General features: G+C 52.0%; 2 protein-coding genes across 2 annotated transcripts in view; one reads left to right on the plus strand and one right to left on the minus strand.

Annotated features, from left to right (window-relative positions):
* The first annotated feature begins 354 nt into the window (after nucleotides 1–354).
* Nucleotides 355–17144, plus strand: ATPAF2 (ATP synthase mitochondrial F1 complex assembly factor 2). Its single transcript, XM_025920378.2, has 8 exons — nucleotides 355–651; nucleotides 10501–10545; nucleotides 10806–10951; nucleotides 11464–11561; nucleotides 12933–13013; nucleotides 14224–14336; nucleotides 14869–14984; nucleotides 16786–17144. The coding sequence occupies exons 1-8, from the start codon at nucleotides 519–521 to the stop codon at nucleotides 16921–16923; spliced, it is 870 nt and encodes a 289-aa protein (XP_025776163.1). The 5' UTR covers nucleotides 355–518; the 3' UTR covers nucleotides 16924–17144.
* A 1067-nt stretch (nucleotides 17145–18211) lies between these two features.
* Nucleotides 18212–21734, minus strand: part of DRC3 (dynein regulatory complex subunit 3) — a 35044-nt gene continuing 31521 nt past the window's right edge. The window contains exons 13-14 of the mRNA XM_086686193.1: nucleotides 18863–18994; nucleotides 18212–18501 (exon numbers count right to left, since the gene is read on the minus strand). Of these exons, the coding sequence (XP_086542319.1) occupies nucleotides 18388–18501; nucleotides 18863–18994 (246 nt within the window). The 3' untranslated portion in view covers nucleotides 18212–18387. The remainder of the gene's footprint in view (nucleotides 18502–18862; nucleotides 18995–21734) is intronic.

The raw sequence follows: 21734 nt of genomic DNA on the forward strand, positions 1-21734 counted from the left end.
GCGGAGGGGGGACCACCCGCCCGCTGCCTGCGGACCAAGCGCTCCGGCTGCCACCGGGACCCCGGGACCTGCGAGCAGGGCCTCCCTGTCCTGAGCTGAGTCCCCCTCCCCACTTGCCCTCGCACACACACCACCCTTCCGATTGGCTCGGGCGCGCCCGGGGGGCGGGAACAGGCTCACGCGGCGCTTCCACCCATTGGCGGGCGAAGAAAACACGTGGCGGGGTGCGCGAGCGGCCCTCTGGGACTTGTAGTCTTCATCCCGAGGCGCGGCGTGGAGGGGGCGGGGCGAGGTGCGTTTGTGATGCTGATTGACTGGGGGTGTGCGCAGGAGGCGCGCCGGAGCGACGGCGCGCCGCTGGTGTCAAGCGGAAGATGGCGGCGTCCAGGGGAGGCTGAGGGCTCTGGGGAGGTGGTGAGCGGTTTCCGTACAGCCCGAGCGTGCGGCTTGGGGATCCCTTCACTCTGCTTCCTGCTCTCAGGTTTCGCGCGGGTCGTCCTCCCAGGTTCTCGGGCGCGATGTGGAGGAGCTGCCTCCGGCTGCGGGACGCGGGGCGCCGCCTCCTGAACCAGCCTCGGGGTGCCCTCACCGCCTCCGTGGGGCCGGAGCCAAACCCCCTGTCCCCTGCCCGGGCCTATGCCCCCCCAACAGGTGAGGGAGGTCAGAGCAGATTCACTTTTGGCCAGGGATCGAGCCGGGCTAAGGTGGGCTGAGGGGTTTGGCTGTGCAGGGCAGGGTAACCGAGGAAGGATGCAGGCTCATGAAGTTACGCAGTGCTTTCGGGTCCTGCTACAGATGGGGGTGGGGGGAGGGCGAATAGAAGCGCAAGCAAGGGCAGACCGCTTGAGGGTCATTTGGCACGTGCAGCTTTTCTCAGCGCTTATAGTTTTCCTTTCCAGTAAGGAAAGCAGATGGCATTCTTGTTTTCAGACAGGGAAATTTGGGTTCTGGATCAGGACTACCCCAAGGTCACAGAGCAGACTCTGTGAGAAGTTTGTGGAGGGCAAAGATCGGCCTGTTTTCTGTGTCCCGATGGCTGGGCACAGAAGGACCCTGGAACGGGGGCATTCGGTCGGCATTCATCTTCCATCCCGGCCAGTTTCTCTGCGGGTTTCCTGGCCCTCCCTCCCACTGGCCTACCACGATCCCTGCCATTTCTGCTAAGGAGTTGACCCTGATGCCTCCTTTCTCTACTTCTGACTGATAAGGCCTAGAAGAAGGTAGTGGCTTTGTCACTGCTTCTGGGGACAATTTTTAGGGAAAGAGTGGGAGTGACTGCCTTAAATGAGTGAAGAGTAGTAACACTCTCTTTTCATTCAGTTAGTTTTTCTCTGCTGAGAGCTGGAGGCACGGTGGCCTTCCAGGCAGTCGTGGTCTCCCTCTAATGATGTTCACTGTCAACTGCAGGTTATAATAGTCTGATTAAGCAATAGTGTGTAGTATTTTGTGATAAGGGAAATACAAGGAAGCTGGGAGAACATAAAGAAGCACCTGTTTCCACCTCGGGGGTTTTGAGGCTCTAGAAAGGGTCTTGGATGGAAAGGACGTTTCAGCTGAATCTTGACAGATGAGTAGAAGTTCAGTGGAGAGGAGGAGGAAGAGTGTTGGTGGCTAGAACAAGTTCAGAGATGACAGCAGAGGTTGAGGAACCTTGCTGTAATGTTGCCTGCTTTAGAAAATCTAGAACTCTAAGATAGTTTGGCATTGTGGCCGAAGTACAGGTCTGGGGTTTAATGCTGGCTGAACCTGTGAGGTACCGTGTGATATTGGGCACGAGACTGCTTCCTTTGGGCCTCATTTTCCTCTGTGAGTTGAAGGACTAGGTTGCCTTCGAGGATCCTTCTGTTAAGTTTCATAATTTTATGCAAATGGAGAGAGTTGGATGCAGCAAGGAGCTGAGCTTTTTTACCTGTCAGGGTCCAAGTTGAAAGGCCTGGACGTGGGCCATGAAGAGCCAGTAAAGAGGGAAGGGCATCTGTGATATTGTGAGCTCTAAGGAGAAATATACAGTTGGCCATTGAACAACATATGGGTTAGGGGCACCAGCACAACCCCCACCAGCAAAAATTCGCATGTAACTTTGATTCCCCCAAAACCGAACTACTAACAACCTACTGTTTACCAGAAACCTTAGCCATAACATGAACAGTAGATGAACGCCCATTTGGTATGTTATATGTATTATATTCAGTATCCTTAAAGTAAGCTGGATTAAAGAATGTTATTAGGAAAATTAAAATAGAATCATAAGAGAAAATAACATGTACTGTACTGTAAAAAAAAATCTAGGTATAAGTGGATCTGCGCGGTTCAAACCCATGTTGTTCAAAGATCAACTGTCTGTACTTGGTTTTCCTGCAGTTCCTGGCACGCATCTCTTAAAACCCTTGTAATTACTAAGCAATAAGACCTACGGAAGAAGCTTTTGTTACGCTATTTGGTCTCTTGTCCTAAAATAGCCTCAGAGATACAAAATCCGGAAGGAGTGTTTTATTCTTAAGGCCCTTTCAACCACACCTGAGGTTATGTTAATGAGGTGGCTTTTGGAAAGCACCTGAGGAGGGTGGGGGGGCTGGTTGCCAGGGGAACCGACCACAAGATTAGAGTTTCGGTACTCTCAGTTCCACCCCGGACCTCTGGGGAGGGGAGAAGGGCGGGAGATTGATTTGATCACTAATGGCCTGTGATTTAATTAATCATGCCCATATAATGAAGCCTCCATAAAATCCCTGAACTGTGGGGTTCATAGAGCCTCTGGGTTGGTGAACACGTAGCGATGCTGGAAGAGTAGCGTGCCCCGAGAAGGCACGGAAGCCCCATACCCTTTCCCCCATAGCTTGCCCTGTGCATCTCTTTGTGTGGCTGTTCCCGAGTTGTATCCTTTTATAATAAGCTAGTAATCTAGTAAGTAAAATCTTTTTTTCTGAGTGCTATGAGCTACTCTGGCAAATTGGAGGGGTCCTGGGAACCTCTGATTTATAGCCAGTAGGTCAGCAGCATAGGAGACCGACCATCTGGGCTTGCATTTGCCATCTGCAGGGAGCCGGGGAATGCAGTCTTGTGGGACTGAGCCCTTGTGGGATCCGATGCTATCCCCAGGCGGATACCGTCAGAACTGAATTGAATTGTAGGACACCCACTGGTGTCACAGAGTTGATGGGTGGCAAAACCCCCACACATTTGGAGTATAGGGTGTCTGTGTGAATGTGTAAAGGAAAACGAGAGTTTCCTTTACAATATCCCAGGAAGATAATGACACAAGCAAAGGGACACATTCAGGAGTTCACTTAAATTGGCACAGGCAGAGGGTTAATTTAGACTCGTGGATGCCACCTCCCACTATGGTGGCCCACGATCCACCATCTCTGCTTCCTTTCTACTGCATACTTTACTAGTTTAGGCTCTTGGAAGTATCTGGCTCGTGGTAGTTAGTCAAACATGAAAGAAAACAGGAATGAAAGAATGAAGCCCGGTGGGAGGGAGGTACCTGAAACCAGGCCAATGAGTGCACTGCAAAGACATTACCGGTTTGAGATTCTGTGAGTCTCTGGGATGGCGGAATAGTAAACCCAGGTGGGGGACTTCTCCATGAAGACTTGGTTGGCAAGCAGATTGAACTTGGCTCCTTAGGAATGGCAGTGCCGCTGAAGGGTGTCAGAAGGAGAGGAGGGGTTTGGGAAAGGGTCCCTGGGGTGTTGGAGGAGATTTTGCAGCAAGGAGAGCTGTGTGAGGGTGTGGGGTGGTCCAGCTCTATACTGCTTGTCCGTGATCCACCAGCTCTTCATAGAGGGGGAAGGTGTTCCGGAGAGGCTGCTTGTCTGGCTGAGTGCCATGCCCAGCAAAAGTCCAGGCTGGTGTCCTCTGTTTAAATTGTCACCTGGATGGGGCGCCTGGGTGGCTCAGTCGGTTGAGCGTCCGACTTCGGCTCAGGTCGTGATCTCGCGGTCTGTGAGTTCGAGCCCCGCATCGGGCTCTGTGCTGACAGCTCGGAGCCTGGAGCCTGCTTTGGATTCTGTGTCTCCCTCTCTCTCTCTCTGCCCCTCCCCCGCTCACGCTCTGTCTCTCTCTCTCTCTCTGTCAAAAATAAATAAACATTTAAAAAAAAATTTAAATTGTTACCTGGACAAGTCATTTAGCTTCTCAGAATCTCTACCACCTCAGAGGCATTACTTGCCCTGCCTTTATAGAGCGGCTGTGTTGGGTTGCGGGAGATTCTGTAGACAGAGCCCCTAGCCTGCCACCTGTTTTTGTAAATAAAGTTTTATTGGAACACCGCCATCCTCATTCATTTTCGTATAATCTAAGGCTACTTTCACTGCAGAGCTGACTAATTGCAACAGAGACCATATGGCCCGCCAAGCCTAAAATATTTACTCTGGCTCTTTATGGGAAAAGTTGGCCAACCCCTCCTCAGGATGCTAGAGCAATTGGGAAAAAAACGTGTTTAGTGATTTAGCTCATTTACATTAATTGCTATGGCAGATGTATTTGCCCCGAAGAGTTTTTAAAGTTTATTTATTGGGGGGGGGGGCAGAGAGAGAGAGAGAGAGAGAGAGAGAGAGAGAACCCCAAGCAGGCTCTGTGCTGCCAGTGCAGACCCCGGCGTGAGGCTCAATCCCACGAACCATGAGATCATGCCCTGAGCCGAAATCAAGAGCCAGATGCCCAACTGACTAAGCTACCTAGGCACCCCAACCCTGAAGAAATTTTTTTTAACAGCTTTATGGAGAGACAATTCACTTACAATTCACTCATTTAAAATGTAGAATGCAGTGGTTTCTAGTATCCTCACAGAGTTGTACAGCCATCACCATGGTTCTCGAACATTTTTATCAGCCCCAAAAGAAGCCCTGTGCCCTTTAGCCATCACCTTTTCCTTCCCTCCCTATCCCTCTAGCCCTAGATAACCACTATTCTACTTCCTGTCTCTGTAGATTTCCCTAGTTTGGACATTTCATAAATGGAATGCAGTCTTTTTGGGGCAGGCTCTTTTTTCATTTAGACTGTTTTCAAGGTTTATCCAAGTTGTAGCATGTATCAGTACCCACGTGTTTTAATAGCTGAGTAATATTCAGTTGTATGGCCATATCACATCTTATTTCTCCATCCATCTCCTGATGAACGTCTGGGTTGTTAACATCGTTTGGCTATTCCAAATGCTGCTCTAAACATTTGTGTACAAGTTGTGTGTGTGTACAACTTTTTATGTGGGTGTATGTTGGTTTTTTTTTTTTTATTTATTTTTTTTTTTAACGTTTATTTATTTTTGGGACAGAGAGAGACAGAGCATGAACGGGGGAGGGGCAGAGAGAGAGGGAGACACAGAATCGGAAGCAGACTCCAGGCTCCGAGCCGTCAGCCCAGAGCCCGACGCAGGGCTCAAACTCACGAACCGCGAGATCGTGACCTGAGCTGAAGTCGGACGCTTAACTGACCGAGCCACCCAGGCGCCCCGTGGGTGTATGTTTTCATTTCTCATAGACACATATCTGAGAGTAGAATTGTTGGTCAACTGGTAACTGACTTTTTGAGGAACTGCTACACTTTCCCAAGGTGGCCGTACCAGCTTACGTTTCCACCAGCCCTGCGTGAAGGTCCCAGTTTGGCCACATCCTTGTCAACGTTTGTCATTACCTGTTTTTAATTATAGCCATCCCAGTGGTTACAAAGTGGTTTCTCCCGCTTTTGTTTTGCGTTTTCCTGATGGTGATGAAGTCCAGCATCTTTTTCATGTGCTGGTTTTTGTACATTTTCTTTGGTGGAGAGATGTCTATTCAGATCCTTTGACCATTTTTGAGTTGGGTTGTCTTTTTTATTTTCAGGCTGTCAGTTCTGAAATAGATGGTCTGGAGCCGCCCTAGGATTATGGATGAAGTCATGCCCGAAGTCAGAATCTAGCTTTAAGGCTTCAGGCCCACCAGATGGCACTGTTTAAAAAGATAAAGGTGTTGAGACCTTCCAGAGGGCACTTTCTCTGTTCTTGCTGCACTGTGGGAGTTGTAGTTCTGAAGCTTTGAGTCTTTCCAAAGCAAAGGCCTGGCGAAAATTGAGGCTGGTAGAAAGATTGCTCACTGGTCCATGAAGCCTAGGACAGGAGGAGGCATGTAGGAGAAGGGACACAGAAAACAGCCTGTTTCTTTCTTTCTTTCTTTTTTTTATTTATTTTGAGAGAGAGTGTGTGTGCGCGCGCGTGCACGTGGGGGAGGAGCAGAGAGAGAGAATCCCAAGCAGGCTCAGTACTGTCAGCATGTAGCCCGACATGGGGCTCAAACCCAGGAACTGTGAGATCATGACCTGAGCTGAAATCAAGAGCCGGGCACTTAACCGACTGAGCCCCAACAGGCCTGTTTCTTTTTATGGATTGAAATGACCTCACAGGAGAAGGACCTGATGGTCATTAATTTCCAAGTCACTCATCACACGAGCAGGTTTTTAAAGTCGCTCGCTGCTTCTCTGTGTATATAGCCTATTTTCTTGGGGCTAGCTTTTAAAATTCAATACTTGTTCACATACCTATGTCTTTATATCTACACAGTCCACGTGTAAAAGGCACCGACCGTGTTTTTGCCACTGAAACAGGTGTTCTGTAAAGAGAGCGATTCATACTGAGAACAGACCCAAGTTCTGTGTGATCCTACAAGGCTTAGGTGTTAATTTCATCTTTAAAGATGAGGTCCCTGTTGCTGACAGCTAGTCCTGTGTTCACTGAGAATATGGGTGCTTCCGAGGTTCCTGGTCTCACGATTTATTTTACGTGACCCAAGACCTTTGAGGGTTCAGGTGAAGAGCCTCCCTCTTTTGACATTGTTGGGGGGCCTGGATTCCACCAAATTAGTTTTCCAGATCCTGGCTTTGTTTTCCTATGTGAACCTCTAACTTGGCTCCCTCTGCCTCCGTACTGTGACCTACCCAGCCCCCTCCCCCAGATCTGGCCCTCACCCCCCTCCCTGGGCATCTTGAACCATCCTCTGCAGGATAGCTACGTTCTTGTCCTTCTGACCATCTTTTTAGTTCTCCAAACTCTCATGCTCTCATGAGGCCAAAGACCTTCCTGTAAGCAGTTTCTTCTGCTCGAAATTCCTTCCACACACACCCCCACCCCCCACCCCCCCCCTCCAAAAAAAGAATCCATCAGTGCCGACTGGCCAACTCCTGCCTCTCCATCAGGTCTCAGATGAAATCTGACTGCCTGGAGGTCTTCCTTTAGCCCGCGATGAGATGAGATTAGGCTCTCCTGGTGTGTGTGCGTGTGTTTGTGTATGTTTCCAGTGTTCCTTGTACTTGGGCCTTCAAAATAACTTTACTGTTTGGCTGGATTCGCGTTCAGCTTCCCAGTAGACAGGAAGTGCCTTGCGAGCAGGGGTGAGCTTTGATTCTGACCCCCAGGTCTTATTCCCCTTCCTGGAACAGGGTCGGTACTCGCTGGAAGTTTGTTCTAAGCCTGAAGTTTGCCCCTCCACGTGTCCACTGCGCTCAGGTGAGCACGTGTTTAAAACACGCCGCACGTGGGCCTGCCCTGTCCTGAAGCCCGGCAGACTTTGTGCCCCTTTCGCCCAGGGCTGTCGTCTCTTTCTGCATGGCTTACTGCTGTTTTGAGCAATTTGGGTTGACCCATCCTTGCCCTTCTAGCCTTCCCACTCCCTTCCAGTTTTCTGAATCAGATACAGAGGGGGACCTGGCCAGGACAGAGGAACCAAAGCCTGACCAGCAAAGCAGAGAAAAAAAGACTTCCCTCGTGGGAAACCTCACTGTCCTGCCAGCTTTGGAAGGTTCAGCCTGTGCTGTCAGTTTCTGCCCCAAGTCCAGGTCTCTTGGGCCCACTTCCCGGGGCTGTGTCGCGCTGTGTGCTAGAATGCTCTCTGGTGGCGCTTCCTGCCGAGGGGGGCAGATCCTTCCCCCACTGGTGATGAGTCAGCTTTCAGATCTCTTCCCACTTCCTGTCTGGCCTGGCTTTAGACACGTTGCCCAGCTCAGGCATTGGAGAACATACTGGATGTGGTCCGGGTGCCTCCAGACCTATGCAAGGAGGCCTCCAGGTTCGTGTTTCATCTGCTACCCGAACGTGACGGGATGGCACGTGAAGTAGGGGCTTTTGAAAGCACCAGGATGGTGCAGACTTTCTATCCTGGAGTCAAATGTGTGAGAGAATCACTGTTATCGTTTCAGGGAAAGGTGGTAACTTGTGCCATAATAATGCAGGAGCATCTCGGTGGCCAGACCCTGCCACTTTATTTTTTAAGTATTTTGACTCCATAAAGACAGGGATTTTTGTCATTTTTATTCATGGTTTTATCCCACATACCTAGAATAGTACCTGGCACCTGGTAGGCATACGGTTTTTGGAAGTGGGAAACCCGTTGGGCTTTAGTAAAAGCGTGACTGTGGACATGCAGTTTGGACTTGAAGCATCAATGATAGAACACGAAATTTGGGAAAAACTGATGGGTCGTGGAAAACCTGAAAATACCACGTTTGGAGGAAGACCAGATACTCTGCCTCCGTTTTACCTCCCCACCTCCCCCCCCCCCGCGCCATGCACAAACGAAGCTCTCCTGATTTTCATAGTCTATTTGAATTAATTCTTTTTAATGTGTATTTATTTTTGAGAGAGAGAGACAGAGTGTGAACCGCGGAGGGGCAGAGGGACACAGAATCCAAAGAAGGCTCCAGGCTCAGCTGACAGCACAGAGCCTGACATGGGGCTTGAACTCATGAACTGCGAGATCACGACCTGAGCCAAAGTCAGATGCTTAACTGACTGAGCCACCCAGGCACCCCTGAATTCATTTTAACTTATGTTTGGTTTGCTTTTTTTTTTTTTAAGCACTAAAAGAAGTTAAAAAGCATTAAAAACTAATGAGTTCCCTCCTCCGCATGCTGCATTGTTATTTCCAACAAGTAACTTCACTAATGGACTCTGAAGGCTTTTAGCACCCAGTGAATATGGAACAGCAGGAACGAATGAAAGAGTCAAGGTTTTGTGCTAACAAAGGTTAAGACTGGGTTATGGTTTTTAGCTCCCAAAATGTGACCTACTTGTTCCTTATTAGCTGAAGGAATCTGCATAATTCCTATGAGGCCCTCTTGGTTTTTAAGCCCTCCAAGCAGAAGAGGGGGGATTTGTTTACATTTTCACACAAGATTTTATTCAAGTTATTTTCACATATCATAGGACACATATTCCTCTCCCCCCCACCCCACTTTTTTAAAGTTTATTTTGAGCTAGACGGCACATGAGAGGGGAAGGGGCAGAGAATCCAGAGCAGGCTCTGTGCTGTCAGCGCAGAACCCAATATGGGGCTTGAACTCATGAAACTGTGAGATCACGGCCTGGGCCAAAATCAAGAGTCAGATGCTTAACCAACCGAGCTACCCAGGCACTCCTGTTTCTCCATTCTTTTTTTTTTTTTTTTTTAATTTTTTTTTTTCAACGTTTATTTATTTTTGGGACAGAGAGAGACAGAGCATGAACGGGGGAGGGGCAGAGAGAGAGGGAGACACAGAATCGGAAACAGGCTCCAGGCTCTGAGCCATCAGCCCAGAGCCTGACGCGGGGCTCGAACTCACGGACTGCGAGATCGTGACCTGGCTGAAGTCGGACGCTTAACCGACTGCGCCACCCAGGCGCCCCTCCTGTTTCCCCATTCTTAAAGGAAATGCTTGGAGGGGCACCTGGGTGGCTCAGTCAGTTAAGCATCCGACTTCAGTTCAGGTCATGATCTCGCGGTTCATGGGCTCGAGCCCCCCATCAGGCTCTGTGCTGACAACTCGGATCCTGTGTCTCCCTCTCTCTCTACCCCTCCCCTGCTCATACTCTGTCTCTCTCTCTCAAAAATGAATAAACATTAAAAAAAATTAAGTAAAAAAAAAAAAAAAAAGGAATTGCCTGGAGTTCTTGTTGAATACACAGGCAAGCTGGTTAATTAGGTTAATTAATTGGATAGAGAGGATGAGAAATGCTCCTGGGATCTCCCCTTACCACACACGTGCACACGTACGTCCACACTGGCTTTCCTCTCTTGCCTACTTAGAGGCATCAGACCCTTGCCCAAAATGGATCTCGGGCTTTATCACACTCAGATACGATCTTTGGATGGGAGCACGTTGTTCTGGCATGGGGGCAGTGCTGGTGGGGGTGGTGTTGGGGGAGGAGCATGCTTAGACGTTAAAGCACAAAGTGCTGGAAAAATCTGTCACGTCAGACAGTCTGCAGCTTTGCAATGCTTCGTGATCAGACTATTCCTGGGCTCGGGGGCTGGCGGGGGCATGACCAGTATGTCCTGTTCCTCCCTCATCCCTGGAGAGTGCATGCCCTCCTCCTTCCAACTTTAATCAGAAGCTGTTGATTATGCCGCGTAGAGTAGGGCAGACCTTGAATAGTGATATGAAAATCAAGCCAATCAATCAGCATTAGCAGTAATGACACTAGCTGGTCTTGTCACTTCCTGAGCCGTCTCGACGTTATTTTAAACGGCCTTTTTGAAAAATCTTTTTTTACAGAAAGGAAGAGGTTTTATCAGAATGTCAGCATCACACAGGGTGAAGGTGAGTGTCTGAAGTTTTGACTGCCTCTCTTTCTTTCTTTTTTTTTTTTTTTTTCTGTGAATGGGTAGAAACATTTTTCATCTCTAGCTGGTTTTAGCAGTGAGATTACCCTTCGTGCTTTTGTTGGATAGGTTTCTGTAAGCCCTCCGTGAAGGGACTCAGAGTTGTCTTTGTCTGCACCAATTCAAGTAGCTAAATATAGGAATGGTCACTCGATTCCACTTAACAATCCCTGAGAGGTTTTCATTTGATCTTTCAAGGTGGCTTTGAGATAAACCTGGACCACAGGAAGCTGAAAACTCCCCAAGCCAAGCTCTTTACCGTCCCCAGCGAGGCCCTGGCCATCGCAGTGGCCACTGAATGGGACTCCCAGCAGGACACCATCAAGTTCTACACCATGCACCTGGTAACAAGTTCATGAACGTATACCCCGACTGCTGGCTTCCTAGGGTACCTGGCAAAAATTGAGAGTCTTTTCCAAATTCAGATGAGGCCCTCAGGGGTGGACTCCAGCCACACTCGCCTCCTTGAGTGTGCTGACCCTTCCCCTGCTGGTCTGGCCCGCTGCAGTCCCCCTGCTCAGAACAAGGATGTCATAAGGATTCAATTACATAGAGCAGAGCCTGGTAGTGGAGAGCACGAGACCTGGGCAGCTTCATTACTCCCAGGGCTGCTGTGAGAAGCCCACGGGCCCACGGGCTGTCACACACAGCATGTGGCACGGAGCTCTCGGTAGATGTGCTACAGCTGGAGTTGTGGAGACACGTGGGGCCGGGGGCTTCGCTTTGGCTCCAGCACTTCCTGGGCGGTGCTGTCTGGTTCTCCGTGTTGCTGTGGTTGGAGGCAGTGTCCCCTGGGACGCAGTGCTTTTTGCCTGGGCCCAGTGGTGGTGACGGGGCTTTTTGCCTCCTGATTCAGACCACATTGTGCAACACGTCTCTAGACAACCCTACCCAGCGAAACAAGGACCAGCTGATCCAGGCGGCTGTGAAGTTTCTGGACACCGACACCATCTGGTAATTGACATTTAGATGGGCATTCCCCTTGGACTGAGTGGGTCCCTTGGGCTGTTTGCCTCATTTGCCCAGACAGTTATCAGCGGAAGACGCAGACCCTTTTCCTTTATCTCAGAGGGCAGGGAGGCGGTCTGCTTGACATCACCACTTAGCCGCCCGCCCTGCGCGTCCCTGGGAGGGAGGGCTCCTCGGGGTACACCAGTGTCAGAGCCCCGGGTGTTCTTTTCTGCAGCCCGGCAGCTGTCCTTTTGTCCGGGCCGGGGTAGGGTAGCATATGTAGCTCTCACGGGCTCCAGGACCAAGGGGGTCACTGGCCAACTCCCGGTGGGGCGTTCGATGCTGGACCTGTGGCCACCGGCACACTCTCACGTAGGCATCGTGGTTCTCACTCGTCAGCTTGGACCCGGAGACGGTCACTCGTTCTCAGGAGCTGGCTGCTTCCACTTCTGAATCCTCCCTCCCGTGCCAGTGTTCTTCAGCTAACTGGGTGGTGTTGTTGAAGGCAAGCTGGGGAAGGACAGAAGTGCTTGAGCGGCACGTGTCGGCCAGCCCAAATGCTCTAGAATCCTGAGCTGTCCCACAGCCTGATCATCGCAGCGGCCCATTTTCCTGCGCCCTCACGGTGTCTCTTCTCCCTTCTGCTCACGCCGCACGGTGGCCTTCCGGGGTGTCCCCTCGTCTTCCCGCCCCGTGAGGCCTTGCCGCGCAGCTCCCCTCAGCCGACTCCCATTTCTGGGTCTCTTTGTCACAATAAGTGGCACCACGTGGCGTCAGGCATCCGAGCCAGCAGCTGCATGTGTAGCCAGGAGCATGTGGGCTCACGAGGTGCCCACGGGCAATTTGTGGCCAGGGGCACGGTCTCTCGGAAGGGTTAGGGTAGGTAGGGACGCAGTGACTGAGCTTCTGGCACAGCATCCCAGGATCCTGATCATCGTAGGATCAGCATCCTGTGGATCTGGGGGTGCAGTGTTAGTGTTCAGAATGGCATTGACCGCGTTGCAAGCCTTGGCCTGTCAGATGACTGGGGACATTTAGGACAGTGGTTCTCAAACCCAAGGTTACATTAGAATCCCCTAGAGGGCTTGTTAAAACACAGATTGCTGGTCTCCACCCCTCAAGCTTCTGCTTTCCATAGATGGGGGGTGGGGCCAGAGAACTGGCATTTCTATCGGGTTCTGAGGTGACGCTCTGCTGCTGGCCCCAAGGCTACACTTTGAGAACTACTGCTTTCAGGAAGGACTGGTAGGGCTGGGTGGGGGGAATTGAGTGGAGAGGTTTTTTGCGGTGGCCTTTTGTGTTTTTCCATCGTCTGTCACTGAGTGAAAGAATTGTACTTTTTTAGTAACGAAGGTGACTTTTGCAATGAATTAGCTACAGGGTGGATGAGCCAGCGACATTAGTGGAACTTCAAAGGAACGAGTGGGACCCGATCATCGAATGGGCCGAAGAAAGGTAAGAGGCGCGGCCCCACAGTGTTGGGCAGGCTGGTGCGGTCAGGGGGCACGCTGGACCACCAAAGCCCTTGGCTAATTGACCCGTGGAATTCAGCACCTCTCGCATGTTTAGGGACGGGACTGGGCACCTTGGGAAAAAAATGCTCCTCAAGTCAGTATCAGCCACCACGCACCAAGCACCTGCTGTCTGTTCGCGCTGTGCTGAACGTAGGGATGGAGCCCCAGCTCTGCCACGGTTGGCTGGGTGACCCGCGGCTAGTGCCGTGAGCTCTCTGAGCTTCCTTGTCTGTGAGTGGTCCTCATAATCCCCACCTCTTAGTGTATTGTGAGGAGCAAACAAAGTGATGCCCAGTATCCCGCTTGGTACACGGTAAATACTCAGATCTGGGCAGTTACCGTCTTTATCATGGCCACGAGTGCTGTACCATTAAACCAAATCCGAAAACGGCGTATGTGATACGTATGCACGTGAGGACGAGTCTGGTAACGTTTATCCTGTGAATGTAAGGCTTCTAGGAATTGACGATACCCAGCATGTTTCCTTAGCAGAAAGGTCCTTTTGTGCAAAGTTGAACAAACTGTTGATGGGGTGGCAACATGAATTCAATTTCATTTCATTCCGGGGGAGTTTGGAAGGGCTCCTACCATGGTACTGCTCTGACCGTAGTATTTTGTAAGCGTACACAGAGTTGCTTTTGGCAAACCATTTTTCACCGAAGTGATATCGGTCAGTCTCATTTGTACGCGTTTCCTGAATGCCCACAGTGTGCCGGGTATCCTTGGGTTTTATAGTAAAAGGCACAGCCACTGCACTAAAGGATCCCATAAAATGTAACCACTACAGCATTGTGTAAGAGCTCTGAAGGCACGGTGTCACTGCAGAGTTTAATGAAATATAACGATAGCGTAGGTGCCTGGAGATCTTTGCTCTGGTACAAAATTATCTGCTTTTTGTGGCACTTGAGATTCTCATCCTTAATGGTTTACAAAACAACCTGGCCATTCACGGTGTTACTATTAGAAATTTCAGCAAGGATATTTCTAAACCAACAGGAAAAATGAGTTACATACGAAAGAAAATGACAAAAATTGCCTTTACTCCGTTATGTTTCTCCTGTGCCTTGTATAGTTAGGACCGTTCTTGAAAATGTGTCATTGTCGAAGCCAGCTTCAACGCAATAGGACACAGCGAAGCGTTTTCCTTGCAGATACGATGTGGAGATCGGCTCCTCCACCAGCATAATGGGGCCCAGCATCCCAGCCAGGACTCGGGAAGTGCTCACCAGCCACCTGGCCTCTTACAACATGTGGGCCCTACAAGGTATTTGTGGCGCTTCCTACGGGCCTGGGAGGGCGGCCTGATGGGCATAGGCATCCGAAGCCCAGAGTGTCACAGGGGCACTCTAGGGGGTGGCCCCGATGCTAACCCTTCTACTCAGTCCAAGGGGGACAGCAGGCTCCCCTCCCTCCCAGGAGAAGGTTGGCTTTCTCCTCTTCAGGCATCTCAACTTCAGATCTCATTGGCCTGGCTCCAGTCACGTGGCCATCCGCAAACCAGTCACTGGGCAGAGGGTGGAGCTCTCTTGACAGCGTAGGTTCAGGTCCCGTGCCCACCCTGGGCAGGAGCGGAAGTGGGATCACACCCCCGAGGGAAACCAGAGGGCTGTCTGAGAAGAGTGGGGAAAGAATACAGAGCCGACCACAAAGCGCATGTCCCCTGTGACCTTTCTCTCCCAGGTCGTGCTTTTGTACCTCTCTAGGGCTGCAGGGACTCAACAAAGTGTAGGTCCAGTGACTGCCCTGTTTTGGGGTGGGGTGGGCCCTGGATCCTGACCTGGCTTGTATCCCCGCAGGGATTGAGTTTGTGGTGACCCAGCTCAAGTCCATGGTGTTGACCTTGGGCCTGATTGACCGGCGCCTGACAGTGGAGCAGGCCGTGCTGCTGTCACGCCTGGAGGAGGAGTACCAGGTGAGGCAGCCAGCGGCCCGAGGTGGGGTACCTCAGGGCCTCACCTCTCCTCTCCCTGACTCAGATTAACTGGGGGTGGGAGCTAGCCCATCTAAAATGTTCTTATGTAGATTTGGCCTTCGGCTACTTTCATGTACATCCAGAAATCAAAACTAAGGGCCGATGAAAGTATTGTCAAGAAATAACAACACAAAATAAGGGCAGGGAGGGCTCCCACTGTGTTCTAACACTATGCTTAGCTCTCCCCTCACGCCTCACCTCTTCTGAACAACCTGGCCAGGTGGGGGCTGCTGTTATCCCTTTTTTACACAGGAGGAAACTGAGGCATGGGTCCCACCCCCGGAAAATGCTGGAGCCAGGGTTTGGAGCCAGGTCTGGGTGACTCCAGGCCTTCCCCACTATCTACAGATAGAGGTTCACAGGCAGATCAAAGTCGTCTGCCTGGGCCCCGAAGAACGGGCCCCGCTAACAGGACTAGGAGCCACGTTCGTGCTCACACAGAGGCTAAGCTGAGCCTTGGCGCCCTGACTCACACGGTGGGTCATCTGGCTGGCAGAGCAAACACGGGTGGCTGCTGTTTGTACATAAGTTTTCATTTAGTGGGTTTGAAATTAATATGGTTTCGCTACACTGTCATTTGCATTTTTTAACTCTGAGAATTATGGCGTTCTCTGCAGTCTTTTTACTGCTTTCTTTCCAACCTCAGAAGGTTAATTGCTATTACAAATCGGCTCCTAGCATGATGAAAACCCTTTTGTAATGACATTATTTCCCAAGTCCGTCTAGTCATCTGCTCAGAAAAATGCCAGGGGTAAAAACTGTTTCTCTGTCGCAAAAGAGACCAGCTAGGAACAATTAAACAGGCAGGGAGTGATGTGTGGGGGTGTGAGGGCTTTGAGAGGTGGGGGGGGGGGGCCAGGAAACCTGCCCTCTATTCTGGGCTCTGCATTTTATGGTGGCACCCGAGCCAGGCCATCAGTCTCTGAACTAGGTTCGATCTGCCACAAAACGGGGTTACCTGGGTTACATGTGGAGGCCTCTCCAAAGCTGTAAAGTGCTCTTCAGACGACAGATCACAGTTGTCCACATTGACCAGGCTGCCCAAAGATCCCAGTAGCTCGTGTGGCATGGCAGATCCCGAGTTCCTGGATGGGCTGGGGCAGCTGGGCCTCTGGCCAGGGAGGAGCCAGCAGGGCCTGGCTGGAGTCCCGCTGACATCTGGATGGCCACACTGCGTGTCTGGGCTTCTCCCCTGCAGTTGTTAGAGCCCTGGAGACAATCCACAAGTCGGCTCCAGCGTGCAGAGCACAGGTTTCTGCAGCACCCCCAGGGAGTCGGAACTGAATCGACCATGTGGCCTTCGTTGATTTATTTATCCCACCCACACTGGGGGGGGGGGGGGAGGCAGGGGGGCACTTGCAGCCCAGCCCAGCGAGGCAGCTTGCAGAGGATGACATTTTCCAGGCTGCCTCCCACCAGCCTCCTTGTGGGAGGAGGATGGCATTCGGGTTGGGCCCCCTTGGGGGGAGATGCACGTGGCATTTGTGGCAGTGGGTGCCTCTGGGCCCTGGACCTGGACGGCACCCCTCCCAAACTGTCTGCACCCCGTCAGCATGGCTGCCTGCTCTGCCCACCTGCGTTTTCTCACCTGCCGCCTCCCCCGTGGGGGTCTTGTGTTTTGGCAAGATGGGGGCCCAGTCCAGTCCCCCCACCCTAGCTATTGGGGTGGAATGTGGCTCTGGCCGGTCGGCACGCGGACACTTGGCCAGTCACCCAGCGGCATGTCACGTCCTCCCCTCAGATCCAGAAGTGGGGCAACATCGAGTGGGCCCACGACTACGAGCTGCGGGAGCTGCGGGCGCGCACGGCCGCCGGCACCCTCTTCGTCCACCTCTGTTCCGAGAGCGCCACGGTGAAACACAAGCTCCTGCAGCAGTGAGGCGGGGCGGGCAGCCCCAGCCGGACAGAGACTGCACGCACGGCCACAGACGCCCCAGCTCGGCGCTGCCCCGAGATGCCCCCAGGACCCAGGGCGGCTGTTGAGGTTAGCTCGAGTCCAAGCTGGGTGCCCCCGCCCCGGCCGGCAGCCAGCGAGCCAGCCAAGCAAACCAGTGACTTCCTCCCAACCTGATTTTATTAAATATTTCTCTGCCCTGGAAATGTGGAGCCCTGTTTTCATTTGCACCTCGACTTTTCTCCGTCCCTCGTCGTGTCTGGGTTTCACCAAGGTCAAACAGCTTACCTCCCACGGCACGTTCTGCTATTTGCCACCCGTGGCCGGGAGCCTCACGCAATGGGGAAATCACGTCAACACACAACTCTGTGCAGCCCTCGGCCTGAAGACTCCCCGCCACCCCCAACCCCGGTTTTTAATCAAACCATCTTTTGAAACTGAGTCCTTTTTGTTCTAAGCTGGTTATTTCTGTTCCTGGTATTTTAGAAGAAATAATTTACTCTCGAAAATAGAAAATAGGCATAGTTTGTGGGTTAAAAGCCCAGGCAGGCAGGGCAAGGCCACCTGACTTGTGTCCTGCTTCCAGGAGCCCTCCGTGTCCTCCCGACGTGGCCACTTGCTCTGCCCTGGGTGGCAGGTGCGGTCTCCTGGTGCCAGGACCCAGTGCAAGGGAAGCAGGAAGAATCCGAGAGTTTGGGCAGCAAAAGAGTCTGAGCCGCCTGTCCTGGTACCCGAGTAATAAAATGGCATCACCCCCCTCATGGAGGGGGTGCTTCTCCACACTTTCCACGTGCCCTCCCTGACCCCCTTGACCGTGCTCAGAGGAGGCACTGTTGTCGTACCTCCACCTCATAGACGAAGCTCAGGCTGCAGAGGTGATGGGGGAGGTCCAGCCCGTGCCCTTAACCTCCAGAGGGTACTCTGGTCCCCGCAGCCAACCTTAGAGCCACAGGGAGCCACGGCCTCTGCCTTGGGGGGCTGGCCCAGGCCCAAGGGCTATGCTGGGGTCTGCGGCCTCGGGCGTCACTCCTCAGCACGAGGAGAGAAGGGCTCAGACCATGTCCGCCTCCTCCGCCTACTGCCGGCAGCCTGCCCTGGGCGCGTCAGAAACGGTGGGCGCACAGCTGACACCGGGCCCTGGCCAAGAGTCTCCTGGCTCACTGGCAGCCCCCTCAAGAGGTCGCTCTCAGTAGGCTGGCCAGTTGTTTGTCTTGGACTGTTTCTCCTGCTCAGGGACGAACGGGAATTCTGATTATTTTTTTAAAGACCGGAGAAAAGATGACATAATTCTTTATTTTTCTCTACCCTTCCCAGGGGTGGGGGAAGAATGGGGTTAGGAGGGTTCTGGGTTGAGAAATTCCCAGAAACGCTTCTGAGGCTGTCGGTCGCGTGAGTGTGCTCTTGGGCTGAGGGCTGCATCGGGGAAGGACCGTCTGGGCTGGCGCGGCCCTAATCTATGATCTCGCTGCATTCCAGGTTGTCCAGCTCGTTCTGTACATGGTCGACGTACTGATGGATCTCCTTCACGCGCCTGCGGTTCCTCATGATCTCATCCTTGTGGATCTGAGGGGTGAAACCAAAGCCCGAGGTCCTTAAGTCAGAGAACTCGCTTACGTTCTCTGAGTCCGATTTGGGGGAAAGGAAATCGTTCTTTGAAATGTGCATAGTTCCATCCGCATTTACTTTAAAGCCTCCTCGATCCACTTATCCGTGTCTTTGAGGCAGGAGTTAGGACGGGTTAGCACGGGGGGTTTTTAAAGTCTGTGGGGGCAAACGCTGTCTTCAGTGTGGAATTCTGCCATCCTTAATCCTACTTTATTTCTTATTGCAAAGAGTCTATGCTACCGGGGAAAGAGTTCCCCTTTCTCTCTGGCCGGTAGCTAGAGACCTGGGCACAGTGCGTACGTGACGCGCGTTCACTCACCGCGTCCACTAAGTGTGAGCACCAAGAGTTGGTCCGCGTCACCAGCTCATCTTCTCGATTGTCGATCTTCAGGAGGTGGAGGTCATGCGACGTCCCAACAGCATTAACAATCGTGTCTTTGTCGACAAAAAGCTGGTGAGTGAGAAAGGTCAAGGGAGCGTGTGTCTCGTTACCATGCGCCCCCCCCCCCCCCCCGCCCCGGCACAAAGAGGGCCAGAGAGAAAACCAGCTGAGTGTCCCCTGGCTAGTGGAGGCAGCTGCTCAGCGCCCAGTGGAAAACCCACCTTCGTGTCACAGCCCACCTTCCAGGGACAACGCCTCCTAGACCCGAGCAGCGGCAAATGTTATGGGGAAAGGGCCCACATGGCGTTGACTTTGCAATGCTAGTTGGGAGTGTGTTTTCTTCAGGGAACCTCACTCAGGATGTCTGCTCTCACAGTGGTTCTCTCTTGCTTGCCCCCAAGTCTGACTCGCCTGAAACCGGCTGGTCAGGTGGGAAGCGTGAGTCTGGCTGAGGGGTCTCCAGGCTGCTCTGAGGACAGAGGGCCCTGTAAATCGATGCCTCTGCGCCCCATGTTGTCTCTCCATTGCCCCTCATGTTAGCCAGATTGAACCTTGGAGTACACTTGGGGTCTCCTGCCTTCTTGTTCCCGACCTTGTTTTCTGCCTTCTAAAAAGTTGTCGAAAAATGGGGCGCCTGGGTGGCTCAGTCGGTTAAGCGTCCAACTTCGGCTCAGGTCATGGTCTCGCGGTTCATGGGTCCGAGCCCCGTATCGGGCTCTGTGCTGACAACTTGGAGCCCCGAGCCTGCTTCGAATTCCCTGTCTCCCTCTCTCTCTCTGCCCCGACCCCACTTGTGCTGTCTCTCATAAAAAGTGTTTAAAAAAAATGTTTTAAAAGTTGCTGAAAATGACCACCCCTTACCAGGCCTGGCCGGTTTTAGATGTCCACACTATAGCTCTTGTTGAAAATCAGGTGGAATCATTTCCCAGAGTAGGGCAAGGCTTCCAAAGCCTTAGCCAACAGTTGCCTCCACTTTGAAGGAAGGTACTTTGTGTAAGGCAGGGGACCTGAATGTTCTACGTTGTAGAGCAGATAAATACTTGTTTGTTTTCTGTAATCTAGTAGTGGTTAACTTAATAGTCTCCAAAAATATGTTCTATGGAATCTTGAGATAAAAAACTTTTTCTTTGGTCGAATACATTTGGGAAAGCCTTGCACACCCTAGGCCCCTCCTGAATTTCACAGGGCGCACAACATTTTTCCAGAGAAGGCTCTGGAAAGTATAAACCCTTTTAACTTTGTTCCTCTTGGTTTGCCAGTTTATTTGGCCACAGGTTTCTTTTCAGAGTAATGCCTGTGAACACCTTGTGGATTGGTGGTTTTCCATAGAATCCCATGTAGAAAAGCCCGGCTAGCTGGGGCAGGGAATGGGCACCTGGGGGACCGGCTAGCACGGCTACATGGGACAAATGACAAGAAGTTATCAAGATCTTCCTCTGTGCATAGAGGCTCCCAGGCCAGACTCTGGGAAGGGCTCAAAGATGTGTACGCCCTTCCAGCCTGTCAGCTTGAGGCAGCCTGTCCTGGAGCATGTCCTGATGACCTAGAAGTAGCTACAGCCACACTCACTCATCACAAGATGTTCCTGGTGGTTTTGAAAAATGGGTCAGGGGCCCCTGGGTGGCTCAGCCTGTTAAGCTTCCAACTTTGGCCCGGGTCGTGATCTCACGGCTCATGAGTTTGAACCCCTCATTGGGCTCTCTGATGTCTGCACAGATCCCGCTTTGGAACCTCTGTCTGCCCCCCCGCCCCCACCTCCGCCTCTCCCCCTGCTTGCTCTCTCTCAAAAATAAACAAACCTTATATAAAAATGGGCCGTAGCAGGTCTCTAAGCCAAGGGGAGACGTCGTCCCCCCACCCTCTGAGTTTGGATATGTAGAATATGCTTTGGGAACTGTGGAAGTAAAAGTCTGCTTAGAAACTGATGAAGTTATGGGGCGCCTGGGTGGCGCAGTCGGTTAAGCGTCCGACTTCAGCCAGAACACGATCTCGCGGTCCATGAGTTCGAGCCCCGCGTCAGGCTCTGGGCTGATGGCTCGGAGCCTGGAGCCTGTTTCTGATTCTGTGTCTCCCTCTCTCTCTGCCCCTCCCCCGTTCATGCTCTGTCTCTCTCTGTCCCAAAAATAAATAAACGTTGAAAAAAAAAAATTAAAAAAAAAAAAAAAAAAGAAACTGATGAAGTTAGAACTGGTCATGAAGAACTGCGGCATTTGTAGAATACAAACCAAAGGAATCTGGTTTAAAGAAAGGATTTTGAAATGCAAGTGGCAGGACGCCTGAGTGGCTCAGTCAGTTGAGCATCCGACTTGATTTCAGCTCAGGTCATGGCCTTGCAGTTCGTGCGTTTGAGCCCGTGTCGGGCTGTGTGCTGACAGCGTGGAGCCTGCTTGGGATTCTCTCTCTCCCTCTCTCTGCTCCTCCCCTGCTTGTGCTCTTCTGTGTGCACACGTGCACGCGTGCTCTCTCTCTCAAAATAAATAAGCAAACATTTAAAAAAATTAAAATGCAAGTTGTTTCTGGACCTCAGGTGTCCTGGAGTAACTGGGGTGATGGCTGTATCAGTTTGCCCTCTCAGAATACTTCTTAGGGATAGAGTATTCCAGATTCCCCTCGCGGCCCCTCGTAGCTAGACGCCACACAGCTGTTCAGAGCCCCGGAGCAAGTCTGACCTCCTTCTGTCCCCTAAACGTGGCAGTGGCTCATCGCAGCACGAGGCTGAGTGCCCTTGGCCCTGGTGGAGGGGAGCAGCAGCATGTGCTTGCTGCCACGCTGACCTCGCCACGGGCAGCTGTGCCTCCAGCGCCCCTCC

This window comes from Puma concolor, chromosome E1 (assembly GCF_028749965.1).
Source record: "Puma concolor isolate L17-30 chromosome E1, mPumCon1.1.hap2, whole genome shotgun sequence".
In the NCBI taxonomy this organism is placed as follows: domain Eukaryota; kingdom Metazoa; phylum Chordata; class Mammalia; order Carnivora; family Felidae; genus Puma; species Puma concolor.